General features: G+C 43.7%; 1 protein-coding gene across 5 annotated transcripts in view; it reads right to left on the reverse strand.

Moving 5' to 3' along the window:
- The window catches only part of DPYD (dihydropyrimidine dehydrogenase), a 685,692-nt gene that overhangs the window by 332,623 nt on the left and 329,446 nt on the right, over window positions 1-23,623 (reverse strand). For all 5 annotated transcript variants that reach the window (XM_090050053.1, XM_090050052.1, XM_090050055.1 and 2 more), the window contains 2 exons: window positions 23,394-23,563; window positions 17,989-18,199 (listed from right to left, as the gene is read on the reverse strand). In XM_090050053.1, the coding sequence (XP_089906179.1) occupies window positions 17,989-18,199; window positions 23,394-23,563 (381 nt within the window). The remainder of the gene's footprint in view (window positions 1-17,988; window positions 18,200-23,393; window positions 23,564-23,623) is intronic.

The following is a 23,623-nucleotide window of genomic DNA, read 5'->3' on the forward strand; positions in this document are numbered from 1 at the left end:
CTATATTGCCATACACCCACCCTAGCTAATACTTCTTGAAACTGGTTTGGATACAAAATCATAGGAAGCAGTTTGTTTTGGTATACTAGGTTACAGCAGTCTCAAAACTGTCTGGGAAGAGTACTTTTTGGGGCCCCCACTTAAGCAAAAAACAATTTTAAACTTGAAATGCTGTTAAGATATTTATATTCTCATGAACAACAATTATTCTGCCTATCTAGCACCTAATTTCCAAACAGAAATGTCGTATGAAATTCCTGTACCTGAACCAATTAGTTTGTGTTAAAGACCTACAACTTGCACAGAGTAGGCCATTTTAGTTAAACTCGGCAAAAAATAATAAGTAGAGCCTTAAGACTGCATTTTTCTGCTTAAGGGCTAAATACAAAATATCTGAGAAAAATGTTTTTTAAAGAAAACAATTAGCTAAAAGATTACAACAAATGCTGGGATTTTCTTAAACCTCCAAAATGCATTTTGTGGGCTAAATGCTGATATATCCTTAATTATAGCATTATAAGGGAAACTTTGAATATTCTTTACATATCAATACATTAGTATTTTCTTAATACTTCAGACTTCAGAAAAGCATATGATCACCTTATATTTGGAGTATGTAAGTTGTTGCATGCAGTTCTCCCACCTCAGCATGTGATCTAGACAGCTCTCACAATCTAAATAGGTTCAGGCTTGTAGAGACACATGAGGAAGAGCCCCCAAGGAAAACCTGGTGTAGCATGATTTGCTGCTGGTGATTTAATAGATGGCTCTCTTTTCTCAGAGTCGGTATTGAACCAAGATAATGGTTTTAGAGGACAACATGCTGCTGAAGGTAAAGCCTTTCAGAGGAAATGTAAACCTGGAAGTCCTGACTACTTCAGTTATAAACATATCATTGCATCTTGTGGAAAAACAGGGTATTAGTTCCAGTATGCTAAACTAATTATTTCTCTCAAATTTACATACGGATCTTAGATACACAACATCAACAGGCAATTCAGAAGGCACCTGTATCTACACTTCAAGCATCTAAGTAATTCCCCTAAACCAGTGTGATTACCAATATGTTTAGAGCTTAGTATGAACAGAAGTCTTTTTAGGATCCAGGACCTTGTAATTCTTTAAATTTGGTTAATTATATCCTACCTGCTTAATACTCTTCTTCCTAGGTTCAGCTGAATAAGTTGGAATGTTCTTTTCCTGATTAACATTGATTGATACCTGTCATCAAACAAGAGACTCACCCCACTCCAAAGCTGACTGCATTTCAATAGTATGTAAAGTGAGTAGAGTGCAGGTTTATACTTACACATTTTGCTAGTCTAGCTATTTCAGTAAGGAATATTTAAAAAGAAAAAGAAAATCCAACCTGTGACACAGCAATACTTGCGAATACCTACTCTGAATATAGTTATACCAGCTAAGAAGTCATTTTAGTGACGTAAATTATATCAGGGAACTGGTATAAAGCTATGTTATCTATCTAAGAAACTCCGTCTCTGTCACTGAGTTTTGTTGGGTTGTTTTTCTTTCAGGGGAGGGAGTTGCAGTTACAAGCTGTAGCACTATGGGAAACGAGGGAAAGGGTAAAATATTTTTAATTATATCGGCAAACACTTTCTAGTAAGGTGAAGGTCTGAGTATATTGTCCTTCCCAACTCAAGTGGACCATCAGGAGTCCTTGGTGTTTACAGTGAAATAGCTCTGAGGCCTTCACCTGCTCTCCAGGAACATCTATGGAGGTCATAACTGGGTGGAAAGGGGAGCAAAGCAGATACAATTCTTTACCCCTCCCTGGAGCCATTTGTTAAGCAGCTGGGGAATGGAGTATTGATTATTTACATGGCCTTCTCCACCTGCAATATAATGAAGCTCTTAAAGCACGTAGCAGCAGTTCTGCTGCTGTTCTTGCCCTGCCTACTTGTCCCATAACAGAGGTTTTCCCAAGGTGCTGCAGATATGATTGAATCAATAAGAAATTCTTCCTTCATGACAAGACCAACGAGGTGACCAGTGGTTTCTTTCTCTCTTCCTTGAAGCCTTCTGGAGGCCCAGTTTTTGGGTTAATATAATGTAGGGCCAGGATTTTAAAGCATTAAAGTCTATATCCTATTTGTAATATCACCACAATTTGGGACTGCTATATACAGTGCAGATGAAAGGCTGAAAGGGACCAGGCTCCAGAGAGTTGGTAGGTAACTGCCCTAACTCTATTAGTCTAGAAGAAAAAGGGAGATTTTAGGACTATACAAACATAGGTACCCTTTATGAACACCTTATGAGAGGGCAGAAAGAAGAGGGGCATCACAAAATATTGGTTATTTGGCTTGGTGACCACTTAATGGGGCAACATACCCAAATAAATATCTGGTATTTTTTTGTGTACTCCAATTAAAAGTTAAAAGCCAAAAAGCTGAAACTGTTTAAAAACCATCCCTACATCTGGATTTCATTCTACAGCATGCCCTGATAACACTGCACATGTAATCTGAAGGGAACTTTCTGGATAAAAGATACTGTACAACCAAAATATTCTAATGTTATCAAGTGATGTTAAGACAAATACCACCACAGAAAGGGAAGGCTTTGAATATATGTTCTGCATTTGCTGTATTCATAGTGCAAATAAACACAAATAGAAAAACAGCAGAAAATTATACCACTTGCAAAAATCATATTACAAATATAAGTGAATACTGAAAAAAATATTTTAATTAACAAAACAAATCGAATGGAAAAGATTCCTCAAATAAAGCTTTAAAAGTGAGTCTGTGTGTATTTGACTGCCATGACTAATTATGTATCCATGTAATGTGTGTTCAATTTGGGCTTATTTAAATAGCAGCAATGCTCATTAGCTGCAGTATATCTGTGAAGCTTCAATAAACAGTTTAATGGTTTTTATGTTTAACCAATTTCATAAGTTCCTGTAATTTTGGCTTTAGCAGCTCATTAATGTTATTTCTGATATCCATCTTACAGACTTCTTTTTACAGGGAGCTGGCAGTATAACTTCAGTACAATCTGAAAATACAGTCAGTTGTTTAAACAATCACACGTAAAAAATCTAAATACCCCCTCCTTCACACCCAAATCTACACACAAAGAACTTGAGTTACTGCTGGTACAGTATGACTTTCAGGTTCCAGAAATTATAATACAAGCACAGGCTTCTTGAAAGCTTCTCTCTACCAATTAAGGAAGTAAAACTGATGACTGCAGCTCAAAAAGTCACACCCAATTCTGCTGCCTCGGTTGTCCTGCTTAGTTGCACTACGGCATACCTCTCGATGGAGTAGAACAGACATAGAAATCATATTTGCCATAGTGTTGTTTAGGGTGTACATTCTGAGAAGTCTTTCAGGATGTGGAATATATCTGGTGAGTCAGTGATCCTTAAGCACCAACTTCACTGGGCCACTGTGTGTGGATGCCCGACTCGACTCCCAAAACAAGTGCTCTGCTCCCAGTTTAGTTATGGTCTGAGACCTTGCAGTAGCCAAAGGAAACACTACAACGACACATTGAAGGCATACCTGAAGAAAAAGGATGCTGATATCATGAGTTCAGAGGAGCTGGCTGCTAACTGACTCCAATGTTGCTGCAGCCACATCCAAGTGTCAGCCCATTTTGAGGTAAAGTGTCTTGCCCTCGAGGCAGAGAAGAGACAGTAGAGGAATGAAAGAAGAAGAATCCCAGTGTAGAGCCTATTCTCCCATGTTTAAAGACCTGCAACTTCTGCAGATGGATCGATGGCTCAAAGATTGGACACTTAAGTCATCTTGGACTCTTAAGTCACCTTACCAAAATAATGGTAAGTATCAGTAATTTCACTAAATATAGCTGGCATTGGTAGTCCCTCTTAAGGTGACTTAAGAGTCCAATGAGATGTGGTAGAGATCATTTTCAAATTGAGGGACTGCCAATGCCAACTACATTTGGTGAAATTCCTTTACTGAAACTTACCATTACTTTGGGCAAAATCCTAGTCTAAATGGTATCAAGAGCAAAACTCCTACTGGCTTCAATAAGAAGAGAATTGGAATCTTTATAAAAGTCACAATTCTACATAGCGTTGGAGTGATGTTGTACTATGATGGTTCAGGAAATTTGCCAAAGGCAAGGATTTTTGTGAGTGATACCTTTTATCGATCCAACTATATAGTTGGGAAGGATGTAGATAAACTTTCAAACATAGCATTGTAGCAGAGACCGGCCCCACAGTCACCGGGTCAAGGACCATTGGAGAGCTTCATGGTCTGTGAAATCTCAGGTTACCCTGGAAGTTAGCAACAAGCCCATGGGCATACTTCCACCCCCCACTCCCAAGCAGAACAAGAAAAGCAGCGGGAGATGCACTCTCTGCATGCCCATCCCCCGGGCAGACCTGGAAGCAGAAAGCCAGGCTCCACCCAGCCCCAGAGCCCCATTGAGGCCAGGAGCAGGTGGCAAACATGCTCAGCATCACCTAGAGCCCAAAAGCTGCAGCTGCAGCCAATGCTGAGCCCTGCAAGGGCTCTCAGCTCCTGGTCACAACCACAGGGCACATGGAGGCAGGCAGGGGTGCAAGCTGGTTTTGGTCAACCTGGAACTCCTCTTGTAACAGGTCGCCCTTCCCAGCGCTATCTTCCTAGTACTCTGTGCCTTGCGTGGGCACCCTTCGATCCTTCTTTGGGGTTCTTATGTCCCGCCCTATACTTTCCTGCCACGTCTCAATTGAAATTAGGATGATGTTCTTGCAAGCAGGAGGCTGCCTATTGTATTGGATATGTTGGGGCCTTTCCCCTATGTGGGACTGACCCCTGTTTTTCTCTAGCTAGGCCCCCCACATCTAAACCCACTAAACAGGGTTTGACTTCGAGGTTCTACTCTTTTCCATTGTCTTGAGGCCCAGGACCCCTTTTCCTGCTCCAAACGGAAGCCTGGTCCAGAGGGCACGGACGCCACCTCACAGCTGGAGGGCCACAAGCCCCAAAACCAGGAGATGACTCTGAGCCTGCCACCTCCCAGGTAACAGAAAAAAACAAGACCAGAGTAACGCTGCACCATATGTGCACCAGAGCTCCCCAGCTTTTAAGATCGTGCCTCGCTGGCACCGGGGGGGTTGCGCCCCCTCTCTGGAGGTTCTCACTGCCCCCTCTCTGGGCTTCTCTGCCCCCTCCCTGGGACTTCTTGCTACCCGCTCTCCAGGGCTAGGTTCCCACAATGCCTAGGGTCCCCTATGAGGCCTCCTCCAACCCCTAATAGCCTCACCCAAATCACCAGTCATAAACAGTAACCAAAAAACTCAAGCCCCTGGGCTGCAACATAAATTCAAGCTGCTTGGCTAAAACATTTGTCCCGCCACATTGGGGTGCTCTATTCTTCCCCAGTCTTGGAGTTGTACCTGCAGTCTGGCCTCTCCCCTCTGCTTGCTCTGGGAGAGCTCCTCCCCACCCCCCCCCATGGCTGCTAACAGGGAATTGCCTGTCTGGACTCAGTCCTGGGGTTTAAATGGGAGCCAGGCCCTGCCCCCTCTGGTCAGCTGACAGCTAGCAGGTGTGGGTCACTGGCTACCTCCAGTTTCCCTAGCAACCGGCACCTGAGTGGTTTTTCCAGCTCTACAACTAGCAGGCACCTTAGTGCCCTGCTACACCCCTCTTAGGGCAGCACCAGCCCCAAGGAAGGGGAGGTGCCAGGATAGGCAGCAGGCTACGCTGCCTTCCTCCATGGGGACCAACAATACCTCATTCACAACCAGCCAGGCATGGACTCCAACAGCAAAAACTGGACTGCTTGGTGGACACTGGAGAGCAGGTACTGGCAAGGACCTCACAAGGCTTTATAGTGTCCATGGCCCCAACTACCTACAGGACTGTGTCTGGTACAGGCCCACTTACAGTGACGGGCCTGATGCTTTGTTTTTTTCTGTTGGAGCCAGAGCCTGTCCACAGCAGTGGGCAAGCCATCAACAGGCTGAGTGGCCCCCTGAGCTGTGGGGTCTCTGGTCCTTCCCTTCCACAGCAGCAGTGCCCCTTGGGGCCACCAGGGATGGCTGCTGGCAGGCTGGATGCTGTCTGAGCTCAGAGGCAGCACTTGGCTCAATCCAACTGTTCCCCAAGCCTAGGGAGCAGCATCCAGCAGGCTTCCAGTGACCCAGCTTGGGGAACAGTTGGATCAGGCCAGGTGCTGCCTCCAAACTGAGGCAGTACTTGGCCTGCTAGCAAGCAGCCCAGGCAGTGTCACTACTGTGGAGAGAAGGACCAGGGCCCCCCACAGCAGGGGCCACTTGGCCCACTGATAGCTTGCACCTCAGCTGTGGGAGGATGTAGGGAAGCTCTGCAAGAGCAAGCATCAGGCTCCTCACCACTTCTGCTGAAAAGCATGATCCTGTAGCCAGCAGGGCACTCCCTGGAACAACAAGGAACAATGGCCATAAGCTACTGGAGAGCAGTCTTAGACTGGACATTAGAAAAAAGTTCTTCACGATCAGGGTTGCCAGGATCTGGAATGGGCTTCCAAGGGAGGTGGTGCTCGTCCCATCCTTGGGGGTCTTCAAGAGGAGACTGGACAGACACCTGCCCGCGATCATATGATCCCAGGTGTGGTGACCCTTTTCTTGCCTGCTGGGACAAAAGGTCAGACTAGATGGCCCACTGCGGGCCCTTCCAACCCTAGAATTTATGAAAATCGTCTGAATCTGAAATAAATACTAACCGCTTTGCAGGCCTACTGCCTTCCTGCACTGCCCAAGGAGCAAGACAGCCTGTTCCTGGGCAGCCCCAGTTGTCCTGGTAGCCAGAGGAGCCTGCTGAAGGAAGAAGTTGTGAGGAGCCTGATCCATTTTTTTTTCCTGCCCACCTCTCCCATGGCCAAGGGGTGAGCTCACAGTTGCATCACTGCAATTTGCAACATTGATACAAAGCCATTTTTCAGAGCAGGGATGCACATGACACTACAGGTGATTTAATTAGAGCAGCTCTTGGAGCTACTCTAATTAATGTGCACCCTCCTTCCCCCCCGAGCATGTGTATAAATGCCCTAAAAGCCTGACATTTATCTTAGGTGTCATACAGCAGGGGTGAGTAGGCTTTCAATAGCCTCTTTCCTGACTCATGTTGAGTTGTACACACCATCATAGAGGACAAACAGACCTTTCAGCCCAGGTAGAAAAGGATCAGATGGCTTTAAATTATCTGTATGCCTTATGGATTCTGGGCTGGACCACAAATTTGTTTGGCTCCTGATATAGCTTGCGGTTTTCTAGCCATTGCTCTACTTAGAATCCAGATTGCCTACAGGCTGCTAAGTCTGCTCTGGCTGTATTATTCAGCTTACAAGAGACAGAATTTCATTGTCTCTCTGTAGTCTTAATGAACTAACAAGCAGTGTCTATTCTTATTGAAATATACATCTATTGTGTGGTATATTCTTAGCCCACAAAAAACTTCACATTGCAAATCCCATCTATTCAAGCCTCTCTCTGAAAGTGTGGGCAAAAATCAGGAAGACATCAAGACAGTTTGACCTGTTAGGTGGCTGAATATGTTCTGGATAGTCCAAGTTATTGCTAATATAACAGAAATTAGAGATAACAGAAGACTCTCCCCTTACACCTCCCCCCCCCAACTTATATCTCAATAACCAAATGATTTACTATATAAAATGCAATTTCTAATCAGGTTATGAAAGACATATGCTTCTAATTTCCACATATTAATTATTTGGAGCTTTAAGAAGCCAAACCCATAGTTTACATTTGCATGGTACCACCATTCAATAAAAAGGCAATCCCAAGGAGTATTTTCAGGAAAAGGAATGACTCCAGAAATAGTCAAGAAATGTTACCATCTTCTGAAAAGTATCTCTTTTCTCATGTTCTTATCCCATTAATTTTAAGCAAAACAGTCTGGACACACAAGAAATTTATCATGACAAAACTCAACAAATGGAAACACTAAATTATTGAGTAAGAATATTTAATTAATAGTTTTAAATACAAAGAGTCTTTTTCCACTGTGGCCTATGATTCCATATGCCTCTGCAAATGGAAGAGTTAGAAAAACCATCAGTCCCACACTTGTGGAAGAGAAGCAGAGAAGAAAGAAGTGGGGGCTCTCTGGCATTATTTCTATCCTCCCATCTTCACCCTTCCTTCCTGAATTAATTGGTATCTACAGATGAGTGATGGTGACCATTTTCCTTAGCTTTGTTTCCACCTTTAGTAATATAAGCTGCCTTGAGGGTGAAGCATCCAGAAGCAGCAGTCAGAGAAGAATCAGAAAGCATCATTCCCAAAAAAAAGATATTGAACAATAAAAACTATAATCTTGGGAGCCAGCTTGTAAACTGGAGTCCACAGCTTTTCTTGTTCTAAGTACAGTAATACCACTTTTGTATCTCATGGTTTTTTCTCTCTCGTCCTCATTAATATCACTTTTAGAACATGCATTAAATATTACAGTATGACTTAGTGAAAAATGAAGTGGATGCAATCTTACATATGAAACCAAACTTAAGGTTTATCAACAGTCTGAGAGTCAGAGTTTGTGGTAAATGATACTAAAACCTGATTAACAAAAATAAATAGACATTATTTTTCTGTCCCTAAATGTCACTCCTCTTTTCCTGGCTGGGAAAAAAAAAATTAAGGCCTAGAGCTGAAAAGCAACTTGCCTGGTCCTTAAAAGCATGCTGAGACTGTAAGCAGTATCAGTGGGTTTGTGAGATTATATTCTTACTTGTCATTTGAATTGGTGTAATTTAAACTGGTGCCAGAGGATACTTTAGTAATTCACTAACACTAGTAAAGCAAAGAAGATGAGGGAAGGTGTTAAGTTCTTCAGGGGCTGTTTATTTTATTTAAGCCAAATCATAAAATGGCTTTGATGCTCCAGTACAAAAGCAAACAAAAAAATCAGAAAAATAAAGCAAACAGAAATCAAAAGTCTGTTTTCCTCTTCAAGATTTTGGTATAAGCAACAATCTAGTTCTAACTGAGCTGAACCATGGTGCTAATTTTCTCAGTGTAGTTCTAGATGGCAATACTCCAGCTCCCTTTTTTTAACCGCATCCCAAGCATATAATGGACTTAAGAGAATTACAAAGGAGAATTACAAAGGTGTTTTTTTTCTGAAAATATTAAAAATGTATTTGCATGAGCCCCAGAAGACAAATAAGTGCATACTAGGACTGGTTAAAAATCTAATCATAGTGTTCTTTTAACTAAACAGGAAATAATAAATACCTTCCTGTGAGCACAAGGAAACTCAGCTTTATATTTACTGCCTTCTCTACAAGAAGAAGCATAAGGGCCACGAGAGCTTTTTTCTTCTTATTGTCCATTCCATTTGAGGGCAGCAGATAACCATGTGCTTACATGCTTAAGTGCTATCCTGAGTGAGAATTTGCCGAATTGAGACTAAGAGATTTATTTAATACTTTAACAAAGCCAAATCCTTCTGGCCTAACCAAAGGGTCACCACTGCATGCCCCAAGGGGCAGGGGTAGCCTCTGTTTGTGGTATGTGGCAGATCAGGAAGGGGAGAGGCAGCACAGTGGCAGATGGGGCAGGAAGCAGCAAACAGGGCAGCAGATTTGGCAGGAAGCAGAAAACAAAGCAAGAGATCAGGCACAGAGCACAGGGCAGGGAGCAGAAAACAAAGCAGCCAATTTGGCAAGGGAAAGGAAGCAAGGTGGTGCTTGAGGAGGGTGTGCAGCTAATTTGTGGCACACCTGCTGTAAAGGCTAGAGCCCTACTGGCCAAACCATGAGAATGCTCTGACTCACTTATGAGATGATTCATAAGTAAAACTGACTGGATTTGAGCCCTTGCACTAGCAAATTTAACAAAATTTGGTCAACCTGTACTTGAACAGCCAAGCATAAAAATATCCTCTAAAAAGAAAAATAAACAAAAACTCAAACCAAACCACACAACCAAAACCAGATGATTTTTTTGCGCCTAGATTCATAGAATCATAGAAAATTAGAGTTCAAGCCCTGGGCTGTGGCCCGGTGGCAGGCTGCAAAAGGTTGGATGCTGGTCCACAGAAGGGCTGGCCTGTCAGGCCAGAAGGAACTGCAGACCAGCAAACCGCAGACTATAAGTAACTAGAATACTGCGGACAGGCAGCCAGCCCTTTTTTAATACTCAGTAGTTTGAGTTTGTTATTTTTTGTTTATTTATTGGTTTTGAGTTTTTTGTTTGGCTGGTCAAGTACAGGTTGACCAAATTTTGTTAAATTTGTTAGTGCAAGGGCTCAAATCCAGTCAGTTTTACTTATGAATCGTCTCATAAGTGAGTCAGAGTATTCTCATGGTTCGGCCAGTAGGGGTCCAACCTTTAATGCCAGTCACTTCCGGTCTGTGGCTGGCCATCCTTCATCCTAAAAAGGTTGGGAACCCCTGCTCATTGCAGGACCATCCTCAACTATACCATGCAACTGTATCACCAAGGGTTTGTTTAATTTATTTAATTTATGTATTATTTAATTTATTTAATTTAAAAATTTAAATACAACATAGATTTAGTTCTCAATGTGCAATTAAAGCAACTAAATATACTGCAGCTCAATTTGAGCTGGAGTAAATTAATCCTGATGTCACTGTCTACACGTATGTTTACATACAGTAACTTACTGCACTGCTGGATACCACTTGTATCTGACAGGACTATTCGGTAATGTAGTAAATTAGTCCATTGTGCACTAACTGCTGTGCATGTGTAGAGAGTGACATTACTGCACATCAAATTAGTCTGCTTCACAGTAAAGCATCTCATGTAGATGTACCTAATGAGGATGAATGGATTTGATATGTTTTAAGAAAAGAAATTAAGAGAGTCAAAAGCTACTGAAAATGATCTACCCATAGCAAATAATGCCTTATTTTCATCATTTTAGTTGCTTTGAACTTCTCCTGAATGTCAACCAAATTTCTACGTTCAGCTTGCAAAACTAGCTGCAGCTGCTATGGAGATGTCATGCAAAACTAAGGTATGTTGGCTCATCCCAGGGCAAAATACTCTTTCTTTTCATGATCTGCTAGAATTATAATTCTTCTTCTCACACTACCTTATGTATCTAAAGACAGGATCATAACTTGCTAATTCAGTGGGCAAATAAGCATTAGGAAATTCCAGGATGAGTGTTCAGTTCAATCATCCAATCAAGCTCTTTGCTGAAGAAGCAATACTGGATATAGGAATACCCACAGAAAAGGTAGACTAACACCTTATAGCATGGAACCTAAGAACTGCAACAGAATTTGCCAGTGATATAAGCACAATGTTTGATTCTCCCCAAGAGATCTTATAAAACCTTTCCAAAGACCTTCTAAATAGCAGGAATTGATGAGGGATTTGAAAGGGCTTTTCAAAATGTTCTCTAATTAAAGTTAACTCCAGCTAGGGAGCTGCTCATGACTCCATTAAAGATTCAAAAACCATTTTTCTCTCTGCTTTCTTGGTGAGATCGATCCCTTGAGCATATGTACCAGAAATACTGAATTCTTTATATGACAATGCATCCCTGAATGGAAGAGTTGTCCCTCCTCATATGGAGAAGTCCTTAGAGTGCCAACTGCTCCTCATTTACTCTTTATCCCAGTGGAACACTGCACAATTGGAGGTTATACTAAGTATCACTATGAGCAGATGGGTGTAATTTCCTTTTAGATAACAGTAAGTTTGCATTAACTTATCACAAAATATCTCTAATATGCCTAACGTGAACATTTATGAAATGAAAATTATATACCTCTCAAAAGAATGACTTCACCCCTCTATTTCATGGCAGTATAGAGCACACAATCTCTCTGGAGTAAACATTACACACATTGCTCCTTAACATCCCTATTATTGAATTAGAAGCAATGTGTATTTTGTTGTTGCTGTAGACAGCTCCACTAGCATTTCTCAGCAACATTCTGAAATTCTTAAATTGTTCTTTAAAAGCCTCTCTCTTAATTGTTTTATCTTCCTTGGAAAGGAAGGTCTATCAATTGGTCTAGAAAACTCCTCATAACCATAAACAAAATCATCTATCTCTGTTCTAATGAATATCTGTGTAGACATTTTTTTAAATGTTCTCCTGCATTGTTATATAATTGACAGAAGGCAATAAAGGCTGCTAAGCTCAGTTTGGATAGTTTGCAAGTGTTTTCTCTTTATTTACTATTTACCAAGATTCCCAATATGACCATCTCCTAATATTCCAGACTCCAGTCCCTGAGGTAAGTATATGCAAGACAGCCTGGATCCCTGCCTGCTCTGGATCAGTACAGAGGCTGGCCAGCATGTTCATCATGACATGAACTAATTCTAATTACTAGAGTCATTTGATTTACAGAATCTGGCAGCAGCACCATAATATTGAAAATGTCCTCTTCATATAGATATATATGTACTACAAAGTACTCACCTACACTTCTCAACCTTTAGTCGTGTCTGAATCTGAGGTTTTAGTTCAGGCTTATTTTACTGCCCTTATATCATTTGAGTTATATTGCTTCAGTTTGCTTAGAAAAATACCATTTCTATAATGTCAAAATAAGACCGCAGAGACCATGCAGCAATAAGAGTGCAAGCTGTATTAAAGTCTTTTTGCAAGAAAAATGGAATTACTTGTTAAATTCTGTTTCTACAACCACTGCTTTTAGTAATGCATGAAGCAGGGATGGGGGGAACTTGATTTTTGTACAACCATTGCAATTTGCAATTATAGGCCCCAGAACATTTTTATTTTCCCTTTGTTGTAAAGTGAATTAATTGAATATGACAGTTAGTTGTACAAATTAAGTGCTTGTAAGGTGCTATAAAAAGAATCATAGAGAAGCAGGGATCATAGAATCATAGAATCAATGAGTCGGAAGGGACCTAGACAGATCATCTAGTCCGACCCCCTGCCAGGGGCAGGAAGGAGCACTGGGGGTAGCAGGGGTCATAAGACCCCAGCCAGGTGCCTATCCAGTCTCCTCTTGAAGATTTCCAGGGAAGGTGAGAGCACCACCTCTTTGGGAAGCCTATTCCAGGCTCTGGCCACCCTTACCGTGAAGTAGTTCTTCCTAATATCTAACCTAAAACTATCCTCCCTCAGCTTGTGGCCATTGTTCCTGGTGACTCCAAGGGGGACCTTGGTGAACAGACTTTCCCCAAGTCCCTGATAAGGTTGTAGGCAGCCACAAGATCCCCCCTCAGTCTCCTCTTGCAGAGACTGAAGAGATTCAGGTCCCTCAGCCTCTCCTCATAGGGCTGGCCACGGAGGCCCTCAACCATACAAGTGGCCCTCCATAAGTGATCTAGTCCAACCACCTGCCTAAAGCAGGTTCATCTCTATTCAAACCATCCTATGCAAATCCATAATGTAACATCTTAGTAAAACTACACACTCATCCTTTGCACAACATAAGACATAACACCTCAACCCACCACAGGTAAAACAGGGGGACCATGGTGTCCAATGTCCTGCTTCTGTAAAGGCTCTTAATATAGTCACAAAAGATCCCAGGAATTGCCACGCCCTTTGCTACAGAAGGGCAAAACCCCCCACACTTCATACCAATCTAACAATGAAAAAAAAGTGCAATTGTTTGACATCATTTAAAACTAAGCTTTAAATAAAGAACTTAAACCAAAAGAGACTTGGGGGTCATAATTAACCACAAGATGAACATGAGCCACCAATGCAATGTTGCAGCCAGCAAAGCAAACAAAATTCTGGCTTGCATCTACCAGTGCATCTCAAGCAAGACCCAGGAAGCCATCCTCCCACTTTACTCAGCCTTGGTGAGACCACAGCTGGAATACTGTGTCCAGTTCTGGGCGCCGCAATTCAGAAAGGATGTGGAGAAGCTTGAGAGAGTCCAGAAGAGAGCCACATGAGTAATTAGAGGACAAGAGAACAGGCCTTATGTGGAGAGGCTGAGAGACATGGGACTCTTCAGCCTGGAAAAGTGTATGCTCAAGAGGGACTTGGTGACAGTACATAAGGGGTGTGCATCAGGAACTGGGAGAACATTTGTTCACCATGCCACCCTATGGGAAGACAAGTTCCAATGGTCACAAACTCCTGAAAGACCATTTGAGGCTAGACATAAGGAAAAAAAATTTTATTGTCTAGTCCCCAAGGCCTGAAATAGCCTCCCCCTAGAGGTGGTACAAGCACCAACTCTGGGTACTTTCAAAAACATTTGGATGCCTATCTTGCTGAGCTCATTTGACCCCTGCTGACTTCTGCTCCTTGGGCAGGGGGCTGAACCTGATGGTCTTACAAGGTCTCTTCCAGCCCTAATGTTTATGAAATCTATGAACTTAGGTATATCATTCACCATTCACTAAAGGATTAGCTTTTCCAAAATAAGGTGGTTTTTGGAAGATAGGTGATCTATAAACATCTCATGGTCAGCTACCACAGTAAGTAAGACCTTGCACAACAAGCAGAAGTATCAAAAGATATTACAGAGGCCATAGAGAAGCAGCTATAGAGAAGAGAAGATCAAGTAGAAGCATCGTGTGAGGAGTTAGACAGTTTGCAACAGACGTACTTCCAATTGGAAGAGTCTGCAGGGAAGATGATGGCAGTGGAGACGGAAGCAGGCAAAGAACAGGAGGGAGAAGTTAAACTGATTTGGGACAGCTTGTTCTCCATTGAAGAAGAAACACAGGCCTGGCTGAAAAAGGCAGAAGATGAAAAAGGACGACTGGAAGAGAAGATACAATCTACGAGGACCCTTCTGGAAGCAGGCAAGGTGAGAGAGGCAGCAACGTATATAGCAAGGGACCATCTACAGTCATGTGTACAAAGCACAACAGATCAGGTCCTATCATTAGAGCAGGAAAATAAACACTTACAGGATCAAGTGGACCAAGTTAGTACAAAAACATAGGACAGCGGTGAGAATGAAGCACTACATACACAATGCCGTACCATGCTTGCTGAGATGGAGGGGAAGCTGCAAGCCCTCAGTGGAGCAACTGCATGAAAAAGTGGCTTTGATGGGAGTGTTCTTAACAAAACAGGTAGCAGCAGCTAGAGCAGGGTGTCAGGACCACTTTCAGATGATAGAGGCATTGACAGGAATCTTAAATGAGATCAAGAAACAGCTAGAGGCCACAAGGCTAGGAGCCCTGAAGTCTCAGGAGACCAGGGAACTACCTGAATGCCCAGGCATAGGGAGTTCAGAAGTTGAGAGAGGGCCATCTCAGCGAGCGAAGAACACTGGGACAGATTGGCCTTCAGAAGTAGGATCCCCACCTGCACAGGAAGAGGTCTGACCAGTGATGCTGGGGTGTCTGGATCAGAAGTGGGCAATTTGACTAGCCAGCACAGATTAGAAATGGACCAATTGAGGAAGAAGCTGGGAGAACTTACCAGCCAACATAACACCAAGATATTCACAGTAACAGACTGCATCCAGCAGTTAGAAGTGGAGTTGGCAGGTATGGCAGCTAAACAAAAGAAAGAACAGCCTCAGGTAAGAAGCAGAGGCAGAGACCAGTTTGAGTATGGCTGCACTCAGAGGGTGGAACGCCCAAGACGAAAAAGACAGGGAGTAAGGGCGGGCTAATCCCAGGCACAGACTGAGTCAGATAAATGCTTCAGAAAAGAGAGGGTGACTAAGGCCACAGTGGCCAAACAAGTGAGAGGCCTAGAGGAGAGAATAGTGGAGCAAACACCCAGGGACACTTCGGAAAGGGTAAAGCTCTTGAGTCCTGTTTAGGGATCAAGCCCATCCTGAGGGCCTTACCCTGTTAAAGGTAACCAGACAGAAAGGAAGCAGAGGCCTGGAAGAAGGCCCCAGATATTTATTAGTAACTTCCCAGGTCATGAAAAATGGTGAATGGTGAAGGAGCTATTTGCAGGGAAGATAGGGGGTGTCGCTTATGTGACTGGGTATAGGAAGGTTGATGAATGACCCATAAGCCAGGGAAAAATTGAGTTCTGGAACCAGTAACCCTGAGAAGTGGGGAGACAGAACATACACCTATATGGTCTAGACAGACAAGAGAGAGAAAGAAGATTGCATCCCCAGAGACAGAGGAGGATAGAGGTCCTAGGAAAGAAAAGAATCTTCCTGGTAACATAACGAAGGGGGTAGTTGAAGAGAAAAGAGAGCCAGTAAGAGGCCTATTATGGGGCAGAAAGCACCAGGGATTATGCCAGGGGATGGGGATGGACCAGGAGACCAATCCCTAGACAAAGTTTCAGCCATCCAAAGCTAAGCCAGAGGACCAAGGGAGGACCAGAGAAGTACAGGGATTAGCAGGCTTCAAACCAGTCGCCAGAGAAAGTGGTATAGGAAACATCTTCTAAGGTGGGAAATCTTGACCAGTCCAGGGCAAAGCTTAAAATGACACTTTACTGAGGCTGGCGAATATGGGGGAACTATCAGTGGCAGGATAGCTCTGCAAAATCCTGTATGTTGCTTGCTCCGGGAAAAGGAAGCCTGAGCCTTTAAGAACAAAAACAGCTTAGCAAAGGAGCCTGGCAGGCTACATAAAGCCCCACAGCTGTAGGTTGCCTGAGTAACAGGCTAACAAAGTAATTCACAGGCACCTGCAGGTGGTCAGCTGATCGGAAGGAGTCATAGCCCAGGGCACATATAAGTTGGCTGAGGCGGGCTGTCGGTCACTCTCAGTATGGCAACTGTCAGGAGAAGGAGCTCCTGCACAAGAGAGAAGCCCAAGGCATCTGGGGCTTGATCTTTGCTATCTTCAAATGCAGTAAGACTCTAGGGCTCACAAGGTGCCCAGGGATAAAGGGGTCTGGTATTCTAAGGGTGGGAGTTGGCCCTCTTAAAGGGGCAGCATGCTGCTTTTATTATTAATGTTATGTTGTAGCCCAGGGGCTTAGGTTTGTGTTATTGTTTGAAGTAGTGGACCAGGAAGAGGCTAATAGGGGAGGAGACCTCACTGGGGGCACATGATTGTGTAGAGCCCCAGCGCCAGAGGGGTGCAGTCTCAGGGGCTGCGAAGAGCCCAGCGCCAGAGGGGCATGAGCTGCAAGGGGCCAGAGAGCCCAGCGCCAGAGAGGCGCAAGCTGCACGGGGCCAGAGAGCCCAGTGCCAGAGGGGCATGATCTGCAAGGGGCCAGAGAGCCCAGCGCCAGAGGGGCATGAGCTGCAAGGGGCCAGAGAACCCAGCGCCAGAGGGGCGTGAGCTGCAAGGGCAAGGGGCCCAGTAATAAGAGGAGTTTATGGGCTAGTGCCTCAAAGCCGGGCCCAACACAGTGGATCTAAACAAGAAGGCCTAGCTATATCAAAGGGGTGGAGTCCAAGTAGGCCAAGGCCCCAACAGAGCATGGGGCATAGTAAAGGGGTGGTTGGAGCCATGCAATTGGCCTCTAAGGCCTGAGGTGCCTCATGCAGCAGTGCACTGAAGAGAGGCCTGGCAAAGGGCCTACACATCAGAGAGCTTGAGTAAGATTCAATGAACCAGGACTAAGTTAAGGCTTGTGGGCAGCCTCCTGAGTTATTTTTCCATCAAAGACATGGCAGACAAGATATCAGGGTGCCCTAGGGGCATAGCTTGCATGGTCACAGAGCTGCCAGGGGCATCACAACCACCCCTGGGGATCTCACTTCATGACATAGGGTAATATTGTCATATATTGTTCAAAGTACAACTCCATAAACTTACCCTTCCAAGTGAGTAATGATTTTGGCTTCATTTTTTGGGTCTGTAATTTCAGCCATACTACAGGGGACCCAACAGAAGGCAAGTAGGCTATACCTTCTAAAAATGTGGCCTTCTTTTGGCATCTTCAATTGGTTACTAAACATTTAAAGCAGTGACCTAAACTAGTAATCTTTTTTGAACATTTAGGCCCAATTCTACCCTCATTCAGCCTCTTTGTAGAGTTATAATTAGGGACAATATTTAGAATAGGAAAACAAAATCCAACTATTTTCATTAAGAATATTAAAATTGAAAAAAAAGTGGTCCCAAAACTGAATGGGTTACTACTGAAATAACAGCAAGCTGTTAGAGTGTATTATTATAAGCATTACCTTTACAGTCACTTAAAATTGAACCAAAGGCACTGATAACTATATCTGCTTTCAGACGGACAATTTGATCCTCATCTTCTTTCCAGTTTCCTTCTTGATCTTGCTCAGTTCGAACAAACTCCATGGCAACAATTCGTCCACCTTTCACCACAACCTTCCAAGGGGAGAGGAAAGGCAGAAATTCACACTTTTCTTCTTTTGCCAATTCCATCTGTGGAGTGAAAAATCAAAATAATACAAATGCTATTATGTCTTGCAGTATGTTCCTGAAAAGGGCACTAGGTGTACTTAGCACTGATTTAATGGTGGCGGTCACAGGATTGCCACAGATATTTTTTCAATGCTGTATCTACCTCAGAAACATTCTTTTTGTTCTTTACATGCATTTTACATATGATTGGTTAAAAACAAAAACAAACCTTACTGCAGGTACCAGAATCCAGGACTCCTCTTCCCAAGAGAGTGCCCTAGCTAACAGACTACAAAGACGAACTGCCATTTGTTTGTTCTTGTGATCTCATGACTTCTACATTTTTGTCTTCCCTGAGGCTCAGATATAGCAGGAGGGATGGAGAGTGCCCTCATCTTCAGCCTGATGACTAGGTCACTCTCCTAATAAGTGAAATAGCTAAGCGGACCACCCTTGGGGTGAGAAGGACCTACAACCAAGATCTTCCTTGTCTTGGGCAAATACTAAAAGGCAACTGGAAAACACGTGGGCGGTGCCCTCCCCATTCTGAATTTCTTATATAGGAAACTCAGTATATAGTGGTCTCAAAAGAGCTAGTAAATGGAGATGTGTAATGGATAGTTTAATGTTTTAGTGTTTCCCACTGGCTACATCCAAGTGTTTGGGACTTTCTGAAGTCCCTTTACAAGTGAATAGCACAGCAGAAGTGAATAGATCATTTTAGGTCTGTCTATACCACCCTCCAGTGTTCCTGGAGGATGCTGCCCTCAAGTAAGCCCCATACATGCCAAATCCAAAAATGAGACAGTGAAGCTGCACAGGAGAATACCTGACTCTGCTCTTGACTACAGCCAGACAGGGAGCTTAAGAATAGCATGGGGGGGGGGGGGTCCCCAGTATGAATTACTGCATTTACCACATGTGGAATTTGCTTGAGAGCATACCCCAAAACACAGTGGAAATGGTGAAGAAATAAGTCAATAACACATTTAAGACATCTAGAATCCCCATAGAGCCTTTCTTCCCTCCTCTGTAAGCTTCATTCACATAACTTATGGAAATGAGGGAATAAAGCTACTGTAAATTACATCAGAATCTGATGTTTCATTCCTTTCCTTGAGGCACAGACATAACAAGAAAGTTCTGCATCCTGGGCAGTAGCAGCAAGCCAGGCCAGCTCCCGTGATGGCTCTCTTCTTGTGCACACTTCTAAGTCACACTTAGAGCACAATGCCTGGTTGACACCTATACTTATGCTACTGCCTTGAGGCACATCCTGAGTCCCTTACTCAGGCATTTTCTCAACAAGGAAAAAAGTGCATTTTTAACTCATGTTAAAATAGTTTTCATTAACTAACACAGGTTAAAATCTTAACAAGGAAGAGCAATCACAGTTTTAACTTATGCTATCTGGCCGAGGCTCTCCGCCAGGTTAAAGCTACATCATACTTTTTCAAGTAGGATTTTAACATCATCTAGATAGCATAAGGACACAGAGAAACCTTCACTTGGGGTGATTTCAAAATGGGAGGGGGAGCTGCTGTGCTCAGCAGCTGTTCTGCCCTCACAGCCCTGTTTCTGTGCTGGAGCCTATAGCAATGCAAATGTAGTAAAACTGCTCTAAATTTAACTCTGTTTCATTCAAGGTTTAGGTGATTTAACTCACTTGTATCTACATGCTTGTGAGTAGCAGCTCTCTCTTCCTCTTTCAAAGCTGCTCTAAATGAAAGTTTGTCCATGCCCCGAGTTTCATAGTTTCTAGGGTCAGAAGGGACCTGAGCAGATCATCAAGTCCGACCCCCTGCCATGGCAGGAAAGAGTACTGGGGTCAAATGACCCCAGCAAGGTGTTCAGCCAGCCTCCTCTTAAAGACCCCCAGGGTAGGGGCCAGCGCCACTTCTCTTGGAAGTTGGTTCCAGATCCTAGCCGCCCTGACCGTGAATTAGCGCCTCCTGATATCTAGCTTAAATCTACCCTCTGCCAGCTTGTGACCGTTATTCCTAGTCACTCCTGGTAGTGCTCAGGGGAGCAGGGACTCCCCCAATGCCTGCTGGTCCCTTCTGACTAGTTTGTAGCAGCAAACTAGTTTGGGGCCACTAGTTCCCCCTCAGCCTTCTCTTGTGGAAGCTGAACAGGTTCAGGTCCTGTAGCCTCTCCTCGTAGGGCCTGCCCTGCTGCCTCCTGATCATACAAGTGGCCTCCTCTGGACCCTCTCCATGTTATCCACATCCCTCCTGAAGTGCAGCACCAAGAACTGGATGCAGTACTCCAGCTGCGGCTTGACCAGTGCCGCATAGAGGGGGAGTATCACCTCCCTGGACCTGCTTGAGATGTATCTGTGGATGAATAACAAGGTGTGGTTGGCCTTCCCGACTGCATCCCCACACTGCCGGCCCATGTTCATCTTGGCATCAATGATGACTCCAAGATCCTTTTCTGCCTCTACACTGACAAGAGGGGAGTTCCCCAGTCTGTAGGTATGCTGCTGGTTCTTCCTCCCCAGACGCATCACCTTGCACTTCTCAGTGTTGAATCCCATCCTATTCTCATCCATCCACCCCTGTAACCTGTCTAGGTCTGACTGTAGCCTATTCCTTCCTTCTAGCATGCCCACATCCCCCCACATATTAGTGTCATCAGCAAATTTGAACAGTGTGCTTTTTACCCCTCGTCCAAGTCGCTGAAGAAGATGTTGAACAGTGCTGGCCCGAGGACTGAGCCCTGCAGAACACCACTGCCCACATCCCTCCAGGTCGAAAATGACCCATCCACCACCACTCTCTGGGTGCGGCCCTCCAGCTAGTTGGTAACCCATTTGACTGTGTAGGCGTCAACACCACAGTCCCTCAGTTTCTTAATAAGAATGGGGTGAGAGACAGTGTCAAAGGCCTTCCTAAAGTCCAGGAAGACTGTGTCCACTGCTACCCCTGCATCTAAGGATTTGGTGAAACTTGTTGTAGAAGGCCACAAGGTTGGTCTGACAGGACCTGCCTCTAATTAACCCGTTTTGGTTGCCCCTAAGCATAAGCTCCCCCCGCTGGCCCCTCGTGGACATGTGCCAGAATAATTCTCTCAAAAAGTTTACCTAGGATTGAGGTAAGACTAACTGGCCTATAGTTTCTCGGGTCCTCCTTCCTCCCCTTTTTGAAGATGGGAACCACATTGGCCCTCTTCCAGTCCTCTGGCACCACACCAGAGCACCACGAGTGCTCATAAAGCCGTGCCAGGGGTCCCGCAATGACCTCAGCTAATTCCCTCAGTACTCAAGGGTGCAGATCGTCCAGACCAGCTGATTTAAATACATCCAGTCCCTCCAAAAGTTCCCTAACTAGTTCCTCACTAAACTTTGGCCTAGGTGCGCCTCCCCTGGGGTCTAAGGGGGGCCCAGAGTGGGGGTGGCTGTTCCAGTCCCTGCTTAGGAAAATGGAGGCTAAGAAGTCATTAAATAGGTTAGCTGTTAGAGTTAGAGTTAGATTAATGTGGGTTAAAAATATCCTTTATTTTTTCTAAAAACTCTCCATGAGATCAGCTGGTATTTTGCGTAGGCAAAGATTTGCAACTTGGTCACATCTAATTATGCAATAAATCTCTTTGTACGTTATATACTCCACAGCATTACAACAGCCTTTGGAACCTCAATAATGGGCATGTTGGAGTGGAGACAATTTTTCCTTTATTAATTTCTAATCTACTGGCTGGCTTGACTAACAGGTTGTAACAGGGTGGTCTGTCCCTTTAAGAAGGAACAGTCAGACCAGTTGGGCAAGCTGAGCATTTGGATAATGAGGGAGTGTCCCACTGGGAGCCAAAACCCCAGGAGAGAGAGCGGAAAGTCAGCAAACAACGAGGGAACAGTTTGCATGCAGGAAGCAAGCTGTGACTAGAACAAGCAAGCTACCAAGAAGGGGAGAGGCTGCTGAGCTGGGGTCAGAGCCAAAGTATCAGAGCTTCCTAGTACTGCAATAGGGCAGAAGGGTTTTGCTTTGTTTATTTGTTAGGTTCTTCACTGATCAAAGTCTGTGTTTTATTTGGGAGGACTAGCTGAGGAGCTCCTCAGGGAGCAAAACCTGCCTGCAGAACCCAGCAAGCTAGGCCACCCATTACACAAGGGTACCACACAGTTTTCTGAATTGACAAATTTACTGAAATAAAGATCTGGTATGCAGACTAGGGATTTCTGATTAGTAAGGAGCTGAACAACTCAATCTATTCATAACACCTAATTTGGTATGCCCTCTCCCCCACTGCCTCCCCAAATTCCGGTCTTCCTTTATACCTAACAGGTTCGCTTTATGGTAAAACAAAATAGGAGTATGCTCCTAGGAGAAACTGCATTGCTTTTTGTGTACCTCTAGACCCCGTGTGTAATGATTGGATCTTCAAGATGTACAACTTCTATTGGGGGAGGTGGGGAAAGCAAAAGAAGCACCATTTACACACAAGTTCCATCACAGAAGTACATTGCATGTTCCATTAATGTAAACTATGCCACAACCCAAGGTATGTGCTACATAAATTATAACTGAATAAGCCCACCAAATTGTAATAATTTTTAATTGAAAGAAAAATGGTGGACACACCAATCAGTGTGCTTGTTTGTGCATACATGCAGGTGCATGAGAATGTATACTGATGCAAAGGTAAACTGAAAATATTTAATTAAGTTAGAAATACATGCTGAATAACACTACTCATTAGGTTGTGGTATGAATAAGACACACAAATAATTTTAACTAACTTCTACAAGTCTTTATAAGTTCCCAAAATGTGTCCAAATCATTGAGATTCACTAAATATGACCCAGAAGGGCACCATTCTGTGACATCATAGACTCCTGAAAAGCCACCTGTAAGGCTCATAAGGAGTCATATATGTTACATTCTTTGATCTCTAGGTTGTCTATGTGCATTTAAACTTTTCCCCAGTTTTATAGTTTATAAAGGACTAAATTCTGTCCTTATATATGTAAGTACAAATCCTACCGACTTCATAGGGAATTGCAAAAGCATAACTGAAGGCAGAATCTTATAGAGAGATAATACAAAGAGTTTCCACAGTTAAATTTCAACATCATTTTTATATATTACATTTCTAGTAACAGTATTTTAGGCATCTAGTACACTTCTGGGCCATGTATGAAGAACAACAATTAGTGAACCCCTCATCAAATTGCTTCTATTACTACTACAAGAAAGTTACAGTTGTTCAATTTTACCTCCTCTGGGACAGCCCTGATATTAGTGAAACCCTTTCTGAAGACCACAAATACGCGACGAGCTCCACAGCGTAAAGCAGATGTTGCACAGTCAAAAGCGGTGTCTCCTGCTCCAAGTACAATCACGGTTCCACGTATTGATGGCAATGGAGAGCGACAGGCACACATTCCTGAATGATGAAAGGAAAACCCCATTTTCAAGTAGAGAAACCATTTCTGCATGACAGCTC

The sequence above is a fragment of the Crocodylus siamensis genome, chromosome 5 (genome assembly GCF_052110815.1).
Source record: "Crocodylus siamensis isolate JL-2025a chromosome 5, ASM5211081v1, whole genome shotgun sequence".
NCBI classification, from domain to species: Eukaryota; Metazoa; Chordata; order Crocodylia; family Crocodylidae; genus Crocodylus; species Crocodylus siamensis.